Consider the following 12,914-nt stretch of genomic DNA (forward strand, 5'->3'; position numbering starts at 1 on the left):
CACCATCCTTATTAAACATGTGCTAGAGCTCCCTTCACAACAACTGCTTCACACTGACCTATGGTGTTTATCCTAGCTTGCCCTGATCATGATTCATGAATGAGTGGCAGGTCTGCATGGAAAGAATATTCAGAAATATTCTGAATGTATGAAAGAGATGTTTTCCAAATATCTATGAACCTTAATGAAGAGAAATCGCACATAGTAAGAATATCTGAAGTTTGAATATATGAAGGTTTTTGACTGAAAATGGCTTTTGCTTTAGAAAAAAAATGTTTTCTTATGGAAAACATTATATTTCCTGTAAAAAGTTCCAAAATGCTGTTTTCTGTGCAAAAATAAATCATGAATTGCAACACTGCAGTTTTTGAAGACTTTCTCACAGTGGGGAGAAAATTCATTTAGGTTATCCATTATTTACTATAAGAAAAAACAATCATATATTTATGGTTCGCCTGGCTGTGGCGCAGACCCGGGCTGTGGCGCAGGCTGGTGAGCAGCCAGCTGCAATAAATCAGTCTGACCAAGAGGTCATGAGTTCGAGGCCAGCTCGGAGCCTGCGTTTGTCTCTGTCTTTGTTCTATGTTAAGGCATTGAATGTTTGCCTTATATGTGTAATGTGATCCGCCCTGAGTCCCCTTCGGGGTGAGAAGGGCGGAATATAAATACTGTAAATAAATAAATAAATGAATGAATCATATATTTAGATCTCTAGCACCAGGGGTGACACAAATTACTGTGCATGGCTAGCAGGACTAATCAGTTCAGCAGTGGTCTCATGTGCTGACTCAGCCTGTGCCCTGTTCTTTTCAAGGTGGCTTAAAATGTACACAGCTGTGCCTGTTTGTTGTTATTTACAAACAAGACAAAGTTCTGGAGGTTCTTAGAGAAACTCCATTGCAGCAAGAGTCCTATTGCTAACTTTTTTTTGCTTGAGAAAAACCTGTAAAAAATAGTTGTTCACTAAAAGCTAGTATCTGTTCTACTTTCCAGATATACAGAATGAAACGAAAGCCAGCTGTGGATAGGATTTGTGTCGGAATTCCACCTGGGGAGGTAATGTTTCCAATTCTTTTCAGTTGTGTCTTTTGTCAAATATAATTTAATATAACCTGAAGGAACAAAAAAGAAAGTGTTAGCACTTCAGTATGGGGGGGGGGGGGGGGTTAACCTTCCTGCTTTCACATCCTGACATCATTTGGACCCTTGATTCAGCTTTACTGGTTAGCACTTGCAAGGGTGAAAGCTGATACATCTCTGTGGGTCAAACTAGAAAAATCTGCCAGTCAGATTAGATGACCAGGTTTGGTAACACCATTTATAGCAAATCTGTAAGGTAAACCAGTATTGTCTTAATATCTTATACAGTGTTTACAATGGCTGAAAGCGAACTGGTTGCCTTAGTCTTAGGACCTAAAACTGATGAGATTATGACAGAGGGGCAAGACTTAGCCTACAAAATTTTCAGCTTTCTAGCTCAGCCTCTAGACTAAAGAAGAGCATCTCAATCCATCACAGAACATAATATTTCAATGCATGAGCTGATCCAGAACTTCAGAGGATATTAAATGTATTTTGGTTACATTTCTCATTGCAAGGGTTGTGTATGGTCTATGTGGGTGGAACACCAAATCTACAGAACTTTCAGAACATATGTTTGACCTGGTATTTTAATGTTTACAGTGCTTTGGTCTTCTGGGTGTGAATGGTGCTGGCAAATCCTCCACCTTTAAGATGTTGACTGGAGACACAGATGTTACAGGAGGAGATGCTTTTCTGAAGGGAAACAGGTATGGACAAAATTATAGCCTTATTTATATCATCATGAATGAATTGCATCTAAATAATATAAAACAAAACCTGCCAGTCCCCATGATTTTGAAGATATGTTTCATTATGTGGGTCAATAAGTTTAAGAAGCAGTTGATCCAGTATATATTCTGTGCTGCAGCACTGGGTAACCTTTAAAGATGGGAAGTGTATTTACTTTAAACAGTTGTATCTTGCTTCACCAAATGCTTGAGATGGCCTTACATCAGTAATTAAAAATGTTAAAACATATACAACATAGTATCAAAATAATATCCCATATCAGAATACAATACAGTGGATATTAATTTAATGTCCTGTGTCAGTATAAGAATGCTGAATAGCTTGGGACATATTGTATCTAAATAATATAAAACAAAATCTGCCAGTCCCCATGATTTTGAAGATATGTTTCATTATGTGGGTCAATAAGTTTAAGAAGCAGTTGATCCAGTATATATTCTGTGCTGCAGCACTGGGTAACCTTTAAAAAATTGTATCTTATCTTTTTGCAGTATTTTATCTAACATCCAAGAAGTCCACCAGAATATGGGGTATTGCCCACAATTTGATGCCATTAATGAGCTGCTGACGGGAAGGGAACACTTGGAATTCTTTGCACTCTTAAGAGGGGTTTCAGTAAAGGAAGTCTGCAAGGTAAAATCATCTGAATCAAATTATTTTTGGAATTGTAGCCCTCAGAACCCTACAGCCAGCATGGACAGTGTTTACAACTGCAAACTCCATATGGTTGATGATCATGGGAAATGTATTTACTTTAAACAGTTGTATCTTGCTTCACCAGATGCTTGAGATGGCCTTACATCAGTAATTAAAAATGTTAAAACATATACAACATAGTATCAAAATAATATCCCATATCAGAATACAATACAATGGATATTAATTGAATGTCCTGTGTCAGTGTAAGAATGCTGAATAGCTTAGGACATATAACAATTTGATGAAAATTAGGAAAGGGAATAGGAATCTACACAAACAAAAATAATTTATGGAGGATGTGCTTCTATTCATGTTGTCTACATTTCCTATAGGTTGGTGAATGGGCTGTTCGTAAACTAGGCCTCGTAAAGTATGCAGAGAAATATGCAGGAACCTACAGTGGTGGGAACAAGCGCAAGCTCTCCACTGCAATGGCTCTCATTGGAGGGCCTCCTGTGGTCTTCCTGGTAGGTATGAGCAGGTTCACAATGTAGATAGGGATTAGGTTGTTGTGTGTTTTCCAGGCTATATGGCCATGTTCCAGAAGCATTCTCTCCTGACGTTTCACCCACATGTATGGCAGGCATCCTTGTAGGTTGTGAGGTATATACCTCACAACCTCAAACTTGTACAATGTGAAATTTTAACCTGGTGCAGAAATTATACCAGTATAGGCACCAGTCGGGCCTTCTAGGGGAGAGTACAACCAGGGCATCAAAGCAAAGAAGGTCATTCTCTCTTGAATTTGTTAAAACTATAGTTATGCTTCTCTAAGACATAAATTAATCGCCATTTGATTTGGAAAATAGCCACGTGAGATACATCTTTTCTCTGTACATGAGTTCAAAGATCTGACTACACATCTCACTGAACAGTTCTCAAAGGCACTAGATACACAATATTCTTTGTGTAGGTCCACCACTTTAAACTCAAAAAGTGTTGTTTTAAATCAACCACTAGTTAGATCTGTTTCAAACATAACAGAGAGATGTAGGAGACACAAGAAGAAAAACTATGTAATCTACTCTTGCACGGGCATGTTGTTTTCGAGTGCTCTTCCATACTATTCACTTTTTAAAATGCTCCTAGAAGCTTGTGCTTCTAGACAGCAATGCTATACATTTATTATTGTCTTGCTGAGCATGGGAAAGTTTTCTATATAGGTCAAACGTGGGTATCAGGGCTACAGGGCTGCATTACTTCCTGCAGGAAAATGAGGGTACATCTTCACCATCCTCCACTCTGCCACATATCTTGGAATTTTTTAAAGTGAAAAAAGCCATTCAGAACACATACCTGGAATATGGGGAGCAATTGCACATTTTATTTCATTTTGTTTGCTCCCTTTGATGAAATAAAGACCCCTTCTTGGCCTGAAACAGTCCAACAGGTCCAAAATATAGCACAATTTGGGGGGGAAGGAAACTGGAATGGGTACAAATATGTTCCTGAGAACTACAGGTGATCTGCAAGCTCAATTTTTGCCATGACAGTATGGTAAAGCATTTAAAAATGGAAAATACAACTGTACTTTGAAATGTTTCAGTGCAAGTTTCTCTTCCTTTGCCAATACTATTCAGTAAGACTCTTGGGGTTTATTGTGCAGTCTTATACTCACCTCCTCAAGATATATAGAAGCAGGGTTTGGCCAATTCTGTCACCTTTTTTGAATCCTGTGTTTTCTACTATGTTAAGGAATACCTAAACAATGACTAGTAGCTTCAGAAGATCTCTAGAGCAGTGGTTCTCAACCTGGGGTCCCCAGATGTTTTTGGCCAACAACTCCCAAAAATCTCAGCCAGTTTACCAGCTATTAGGATTTCTGGGAGTTGATGGCCAAAAACATCTGGGGACCCCAAGTTGAGAACTACTGCTCTAGAAGAACCCTTAGTATCAGCAGATGCCTGCTGTCATTGCCACCTATGGTCAATGTATCAGAGTTGACATTAGGAATCACATAGTCTCTGGCAGTAGTGGTGGAATCAGTGAGTTTTTGTTTGTAAATTGTAGGATGAGCCAACGACAGGGATGGATCCCAAGGCACGCCGTTTCCTTTGGAATTGTGCCTTGAGTGTCATCAAGCAGGGACGATCAGTGGTTCTTACATCTCACAGGTAAGTAGCATGGATTCTAAAGCACTATTTGCAAAATAGAGTTAATTGTTGTGTCACAATTTGTTTCCACCTCCTCCTCATTATAAATTATGTCCAGAAGAGAAAATCTACTGTTTTTTTTAAACATTTAAAGTACAGTAGAGTCTCACTTATCCAACATAAACGGGCCTGTGTATCAAGGTTATCTTTTTGTTTGAGTAAGAAAAGTAGCCTTGAGTTCAGAAAATTACTGAATTTTTAAAAATGGTAATCATTTCTTATGTTTCTCACAGCATGGAAGAATGTGAGGCTCTCTGCACTCGAATGGCAATCATGGTCAATGGACAGTTCAGGTGCCTTGGCAGTGTCCAGCACCTGAAGAACAGGTAAGGCTATTTTATCCACTTGAATGAAATTAAACCCCATAGAACTCAATGGAACATATTTGTATCCTTATTATTATTATTAGGTTTATTTTATTTATACCCTGCTTTTTCTCTCCACAAAGGAGACTAAAAGTAGTTTATGTTTATGGATGTATGTAGGGATACGTCTGTCCATCTACGTATCTCAGTATATATACATACATCTAGTGTCTACACGTTTATTAGTTATTACTGACACAAAGACACAGTATGACACAGCAAATGAGATATATATGCTGGATTTCATATCACAAAATCACAAGTTGAACACTTCCCAAGTGTTTAGGACTGTATGATGTATTTTCGGATGATGCGAGCAGATCCCGTAAGGTGGCCTTTTGCAGTTGACAGATCGTAATTTTGTCAATGTTTATTGTTTCCAAATGCTGACTGAGATCTTTTGGCATGGCACCCAGTGTGCCGATTACCACCGGGACCACCTGTGCTGGTTTATGCCAGAGCCTTTGCAGTTCGATTTTGAGGTCCTGATAACAGCTGGATACACCTACTGTCTAGATGGTGATGATGATGATGATGATGATGATGATGATTATTAGCTTCATTTATACACCACCCTTCTCACCCTATGGAGTATTTAAGGCGGCTTACAGCTCCAGCAAGATTCAATGCCATTAAAACATAGCAATAAAACATCCCATCAATTAAAAGTTACCATATATGTATACCATATACGTAGGCATGGTCCTACCTCCTGGATTAAAATGTTTTTAGGTGATGAATAATCACAAGCCTAGCATACTGCTGAAGCATTAATATTACCTGGTTAGGGAAAATGCACTTAAGATGAAGTTTGACTTCAAAAGCCAATTCCTTCTAGATACAGAAGTACAGAGACCCTGAGAATTTCAGCTATGTTGTTTCTGAGTTCAAACTCAGAATTGTAATAAAACAAGTGACAATATGCCATTTCAACATCTTTGTTGTTGTCAATAGACAAAAACAGTCACAATAGAATAGTGTAATTTGAGAATGAATGATGTGGCTTAATGATTATAGCGTTGAATAACAACTCTGGAGAACAGGGTTCAAGTCTCTGTTCAGCCATTAAAATCCACTGGGTGACCTTGAGCAAGTCGCACTCTCTTAGCCTCAAAAAACCCTATGAAAGGGTCACCTGAAGTCCATAAGTTAGAAACGACTTGAAGGCACACAACACAACAAAATTTGAGAGCCTTCAGTTAGTAATGTAACATTTGCAGGCATTTCTTATTCACCATGAAATCTAGAAACATGTCATTTAAAAATTAAACTAACTAGAATACCAAAACTACTGCTCACTCATAGGTAACAAATACAAGTCTGCAACATAATGCATCCTGGTCAGCTCGTCCAAACATCTTTTTTTTCAGCTAGAGGAAAAGAAATCCTCCATATTTGATACTGCTTCATTGAAAATCACACACTTTCCTTCCTGTTTTTCAGGTTTGGAGATGGCTACACAATAGTAGTGCGAATAGCTGGGTCAAACCCTGACCTGAAACCTGTTCAGGACTTCTTTCAGCAGGCCTTTCCCGGCAGCGTGCTGAAGGAAAAGCATCGCAACATGCTGCAGTATCAGCTCCCATCCTCTTTGTCTTCTCTGGCTAGAATATTTAGCATCCTTTCCAATAACAAAAAAAGACTCCACATAGAAGACTACTCCGTTTCCCAGACCACACTTGACCAAGTAAGTTTACAGCACTTACATCCCTAAAGCCAAACTCATCCATATTTGAAGGTTTCTAATACTCCACGGTGGCGCAGCGGATTAAACCGCTGAGCTACTGAACTTGCTGACCAAAAGGTCGGTGATTCGAATCCAGGGAGCGGGATGAACTCCCGCTGTTAGCCCCAGCTTCTGCCAACCTAGCAGTTCAAAACCTGCAAAGGTGAGTAGATCAATAGGTACTGCTCTGGCAGGAAGTAATGGCGCTCCATGCATTCATGCCGGCCACACGACCTTGGAGGTGTCTACAGACAGCACCAGCTCTTCGGCTTAGAAATGGAGATGAGCACCAAGCCCCAGAGTCGGACATGACTAGATTTAATGTCAGGGGAAAACCTTTACCTTTACTTTAAAACTCCATAGCTGCCTCTGGATTGTTCCTTTTGCATATAATTATATATCAAGACCACATTGTAGTAGTTTATGCCATTCATCAATTAGCATCTGGCTTTAATGAGCCAAGCGTCGCACCTACCGTTCAGGGCGGAATGGAGGTGAAGTTGCACAGGACTCTGGATCAGATTCCACAGTCAAAATGACATGCCTTCAGGGGAAATGATATATGTATTTGGCTGCAAATAATGCTTAAAATGCAGAGTAATCAGGTGATGAGGAAAAATCAGCGCATGCATGAATTAACTGGGCCTGGCTCTAAATTTACTAAAAAGCTGCAAGCAAAGCTTCAGTTAGATCTTTTTGATCTGTGAAGGAACTTCATTATTTCCGGGTAGTTTCTGGTCTTGTAGAACTTTTCCAGTTTTCCTGCTCTACAAATTCTCTTCTTCGTGATCTCTTTATCCAGTCAATGTTGCTTTTGTTCTGTTGCTTCCCATAGCCAACAACTGACTCAGGGCTCTTCCACACAGCCATATAACCCAGAATATCAAAGTGGAAAATCCCAAAATATCTGCTTTAAACTGGGTTATCTGAGTCCACACTGCCATATATTCCAGTTCGAAACAGATAATGTGGGATTTTATTAAGCTGTGTGGGAGACTGTCTTTATTTTGGCTCTTCTGACTATCCTCTTTTCAGAAGCCCATATGTCTACCCTACTTCTTTGGGGCATTGGAACAGCTCTCTCCTTGTGGGATTTCAGTGTCCATGCTGACTAGAGTTAATGGCTGTTATATGGCTATTGCCTGTAGAGCCTGGATTTTTTTTTTTTCGTGTCAGGAGCAACCGGAGTTGCTTCTGGAGTGAGAGAATTGGCCGTCTGCAAGGACGTTGCCCAGGGGACGCCCGGATGTTTTGATTTTTTTACCATCCTTGTGGGAGGCTTCTCTCATGTCCCCGCATTGAGCTGGAGCTGATAGAGGGAGCTCATCTGCGCTCTCCCCAGGTGGGATTCGAACCTGGCAGCCTTCAGGTCAGCAACCCAACCTTCAAGTCACAAGGCTTTAATCCCCTAGGCCACTGAAGGCTCCTGCCAGGAATGAACAATGCTATATTTGGGCATCTTAAACAGGCAGTAATATTGATTCACTACCACCCCTAAACTGCATTACAATATTGATTGATAGCAAATGGTGCCTTACCTCACTATTGATTGTACTTGTACTTCAAGAGAAACGTGAACAGAAAGTAAACTCAAAGAGGGAGGGAGACGGTTTTCTCTGTGATGCTGTTGCAGCTCTGAGCTTTTATCTTAATTGATATCCATTACACTGTACAACACAATTTTTGTTCCTAGGTTATAAATGTCATTTTCTAATTGGTTCCATCATAAAAACATGGGAAAAGTTTATTAAACTGCAAAAACTTTGTTTTGTGGGACATCCTGCAGCACAGTTTGATATAGTTTTTCAGTGAATATGTCAGAGTCTCAACCAATTTAACATAGTTTGTGGCAGCCACGAAACAAAGTTTCTGAAGTATAACAACTACCTTCAAAGTAAGTACTACACAATCAAACAGGAAATAACATTTTCAAACCACAGTGTTATCCATGCCCTGCCCTGCCCTGCCCCACGTGTCTTCTGCTAGAACTGTAGACATTTCGATATCTGGAGGCTTTTCAATCCAATGTTGTCAGCTGTTCCTGGTCTTACTGAGGACCCTTCCACACAGCCATATAACCCAGAATATCAAGGCAGATAATTCATAATATCAGCTTTAAACTGGGTTATTTGAGTCTACACTGTCATATAATCCAGTTCAAAGCAGATAATATGGGATGTTCTACAATTGTGTGGAAGGAGCCTGAATTTCATGGTATATACCAAGCAGTCCAAGTCTGATTTTTTTTGTATTGTACTTGGTTGCTTCTCTTTTGTGCATTTGTTTGTTTTCATCTGCCCTGGATCTAACAACCAAACTGTAGATGAATATTGCCGTTATTACTATTGCTGTATTGCTATTAAGACTGTTAACTCAATGTCTCCTACTTTCCTGTTCTCTCTTCCTCCAGGTATTTGTAAACTTTGCAAAGGACCAAAGTGATGACGACCACACGAAGGACTTGTCATTGCACAAAAACCAGACTGTTGTAGATGTTGCAATGCTGACGTCTTTTTTGCAAGATGAGAAAGTGAAAGAAAGCTATGTATGAGCAACCATTTTGAGAAGGATGTTACGTCAGTACTGAGCAGAAGGGAGGCATTCATCCTTTCTGTGGCACAAGGAGTTCTTCCCAAGAGCCAAGAGACAGAGGATACAGAGCGGAAGAGGCTAAACTGGATGTTCTACAGTTCAATGCAATGCAATTCAATGCAAAGAAAACAATATTCCTTTACGGAGGCAGTGCCTCTTGGAGATGTTGCCTTGTTGTACTGTTCTCTAGTGAAAGACTTGAATCTAGTTGTTCTTACATTATAACTCTGTGAAATTCTAGTATGGTGGCACATGCTGTTATGTGGTCCTTCTGCCATACTTCCACTTGTTTCTACTTACTTGTTTTTGCTTAGAGGTCATGTGGCAAGATTTGGGCGGATTCTTGGCCAGTGATTATTTATTTGCCATGTTAAGATGTGCACAGCCCTTCTATGGGATGAGTAGGGTTGCCTGGGTGCTATATCCATTGCTGGCAATGAAAGCACCAATGTAACCAGTGCCAAGCAATCATCACACAACACATTGCTGTGGCCTTATTTAAGTGTTAGCTGTTGGCCCAGTTTACCTAAACAAATTGAAGGTGATTTGTATGAAGACCATTGGTGGTTTTAACCATGGGCCAGAGGCACATCACCTCGAAACATACATCCATTTATTAACTCAGTGTTTCTTATCATGGTGTAGCAGGATCAACCATACAAACATTTGGGAGGATTTCTGTCCCACGGTATGGTGACCAATTTGCTTATTCCTACACTATGCTCTTGTGAAACTGTTGCTATTTTCTGTTTTTGTTACTTAAGCCTTGTTTTTGATATGTCTCTTGTTTGCAACAGTATTACTTCTCGAATCAGCAGTGTATGTGGTGATCTGGACCTGTTGGCCCATTTCAGCATCCCCACCTATCTGTCAATCACTTTTCATACCACTCTTATTACTCTAAAGATCTAGATGTAGTTGGTATCATTTGTGTAACGTAGGTTTTTATAATCTTGCAATCACCACTATCCCATTTTTTTGTGAACATGAACGTTACAGTGTAAGGTTTTCCTACCCGAGATGTCAAATCATAAGATGTCCACTTCTTACCTTGCACAGCACTGTCCTTTTTAAGATTAGTTGAAGGAGAAAAATCTCCTGTCCCTTGCCTTTCTTTTCACAGCTCTGTCCTCCCACCTTACTCCTCTTTCTCTCCCACTTGTAAGAGATTATATTCAATGTTGGAAGTAAAGATGGGTAATCCCAGGCAAGAGATTAACAGAATGCATGCATTTTATATTATCGGGTTGACTAGGGCCCTTCAACACATCCCTATATCCAAGAATATCAAGGCAGGAAATCCCACATTATCTGAGTGTGGACTCAGATAACCCAGTTCAAAGTAGATATTGTGGAGTTTTCTGTCTTGATATTCTGGGCTGTGTGGTAGGGTCCCTAGTTTGTTTTTCTGTAAGATGATTTGCAGAATAATTTCTCATTTGGGAACAGCTAGAGCCCCCTTTAAAACAACGCACAAATAGTTGGCCAAAGTTGAGAAGAGTCATAGCATTGAGTGCCTCTTTGCGACAACTAATGAATACCTTAACAATAACCTAAAGCCTTCTTGTTAGCAATGTCAGTAAGGATCATAGTTGTGATGCCTCTCCCCCAAACCAGGTATAAACCTGAAAAATATAGCTGTAACTATTCGAAAGGCACTCATTTCCCCCTCTCTCTCCCAAAGCTCTCTCCAGCCATCAAATGCCTAAAGCTATACATTAGTAGGGAGAAGGTTCACTTCTCCATACCAGATAGTTGGAAATCAATCATTTGGCCCTGTAAGTACACAGCACATAAATGATTTTGCAATTATAACTCCTGCTTGAAGATAGCGTGGCCCCTTCCACACAGCTGAATAAAATCCCACATTAGCTGTTGTGAGCTGGATTATATGGTGTGTGGACTCAGATAAAACAGTTCAAAGCAGATATTGTGGAAGTTTCTGCCTTGATATTCTAGGTTATATGACTGTGTGGAAGGACCCTAAGAGACAAAACGGGAGTTCTCCTTAATGTATCCTTTTAGATGTGCCATTTTATGCAAACACACAGTCCAAAGCAAACAATGTGTTGTTTAAACGTGTCATCCTCCAAGTCTACTCAAAGGTAGCCTCTTCCTTCTTTCTCTTAGGGCCCTATATCCCAGGTTTTCTGCTTTAAACTGGATTATATGAGTTTTCACTGCCAGATAATCTGGGATAAACAGAAAACCTGGGATCAGATCCTGGGATAGAGGGCCTGTCTGGAAGGGCCCTTAGAAGTTGGAATCCTGTTCATGACTTACTCCAGGATGTTTTGCTAGGATATGCCACTTTGTAAAGCAAAGCATAGCAGCAGGGCAACAACAGCAAAAGCTATGTCCATCATAGAACAGCTTGGGAGATAGCGGGGCAACAATAGCAAAAGCTGTGTCCATCAGAGAACAACTTGCCATCATTGTGGTGCCTGCAGCCACTATACCTCAGTACCATGCTGCCCTCTTGTAGGCTGGTGTGATATTATGGGCCAGCAGACACTATCAAAGTCTGCACTTACTTTGAAAGTAGCCTTACAGAACACAAGAAGACTTGTAAGTGCAAAGCTATAATGAACAACTTCCAATTTTTCACCTGTAGTTCCATCACAAGTGGGCATTCCCACCACACACACACACAACTGGACCAGAAACCAGTTGGAGCTGGGGGCCTATAACCCTTGGATCAAATTGACTATTTAGCCATTTTTTTTCACCATGAGTAGGACATAGGCTGTGAAAACGGGCCACGGGGATGCCTAAGGTCCCGATTTTGCCTTCCCAATATAGACGATATAGGTGCAAGACATGCTGCTTTCAGTGGAAAAGATTTGCCCCTTCCATTTGAAACAGTTGCTTTGTTAGACTGGGACTACAGTCCATCCAATACCACGCCGAATATTAATGTTGTGTATATAGATCAATTTCCTCAAAATCTGTAATGCCATGTTATACAAGGTTTCTAATGTGTTTGACGTGGATTAGCCAAAATTATCTTCAGTGCTGGTTTTCTCCTGACACGAAAAAAAACAAAACCCTTCAGTGCTGCAGGTATTGTAAGATAAAACCACTGGTCATGGAACTGTGTTGAGAACATTTACCACTTTAGTATGTATGGGGTGGAGTTGCTGCATCCTTCTACAGCCTTTTTTTGACTGCTGTAGAGGCTCTTTTCCTATAGTTTTCTTCTAGAACACTTAATGGAAAGCCTGTGTTACCGTATTCTTCCTTCTACCTGTTTCTGTCTCCCTTCTCTTCAATGATTGATCCTTCATTCCAAGCACTTTATGCTAGCTGTAATGGGATCTATTTTTGCACTGGAATAGTCTGTTAACTTTGCAAAATCTGGAGCAGTTTCACACACATACACACAAAAAATTTTAAGTTAAAAAAATCTTTCAATGGACATTTTCATGAAAAACAAATATATATTTGTATTGCTAATAAACTATTTGTGAAATATTAATAGGCATTTGTTAATTGCCTTGTATCAAGTAAAGAAAAAAAATAAAGTGTTGCTGGTCTACAAATTGA

General features: G+C 39.9%; 1 protein-coding gene across 3 annotated transcripts in view; it reads left to right on the forward strand.

The window, feature by feature from the left end:
* abca1 (ATP binding cassette subfamily A member 1) overlaps nt 1-12,914 on the forward strand; it is a 160,444-nt gene extending 147,530 nt beyond the window's left edge. For all 3 annotated transcript variants that reach the window (XM_008103698.3, XM_016991135.2, XM_062971510.1), the window contains 8 exons: nt 994-1,056; nt 1,684-1,790; nt 2,325-2,466; nt 2,865-2,999; nt 4,543-4,646; nt 4,919-5,011; nt 6,494-6,737; nt 9,187-12,914. In XM_008103698.3, the coding sequence (XP_008101905.2) occupies nt 994-1,056; nt 1,684-1,790; nt 2,325-2,466; nt 2,865-2,999; nt 4,543-4,646; nt 4,919-5,011; nt 6,494-6,737; nt 9,187-9,327 (1,029 nt within the window). In that variant the 3' untranslated portion in view covers nt 9,328-12,914. The remainder of the gene's footprint in view (nt 1-993; nt 1,057-1,683; nt 1,791-2,324; nt 2,467-2,864; nt 3,000-4,542; nt 4,647-4,918; nt 5,012-6,493; nt 6,738-9,186) is intronic.

The sequence above is a fragment of the Anolis carolinensis genome, chromosome 2 (assembly GCF_035594765.1).
Source record: "Anolis carolinensis isolate JA03-04 chromosome 2, rAnoCar3.1.pri, whole genome shotgun sequence".
Taxonomy (NCBI): domain Eukaryota; kingdom Metazoa; phylum Chordata; class Lepidosauria; order Squamata; family Dactyloidae; genus Anolis; species Anolis carolinensis.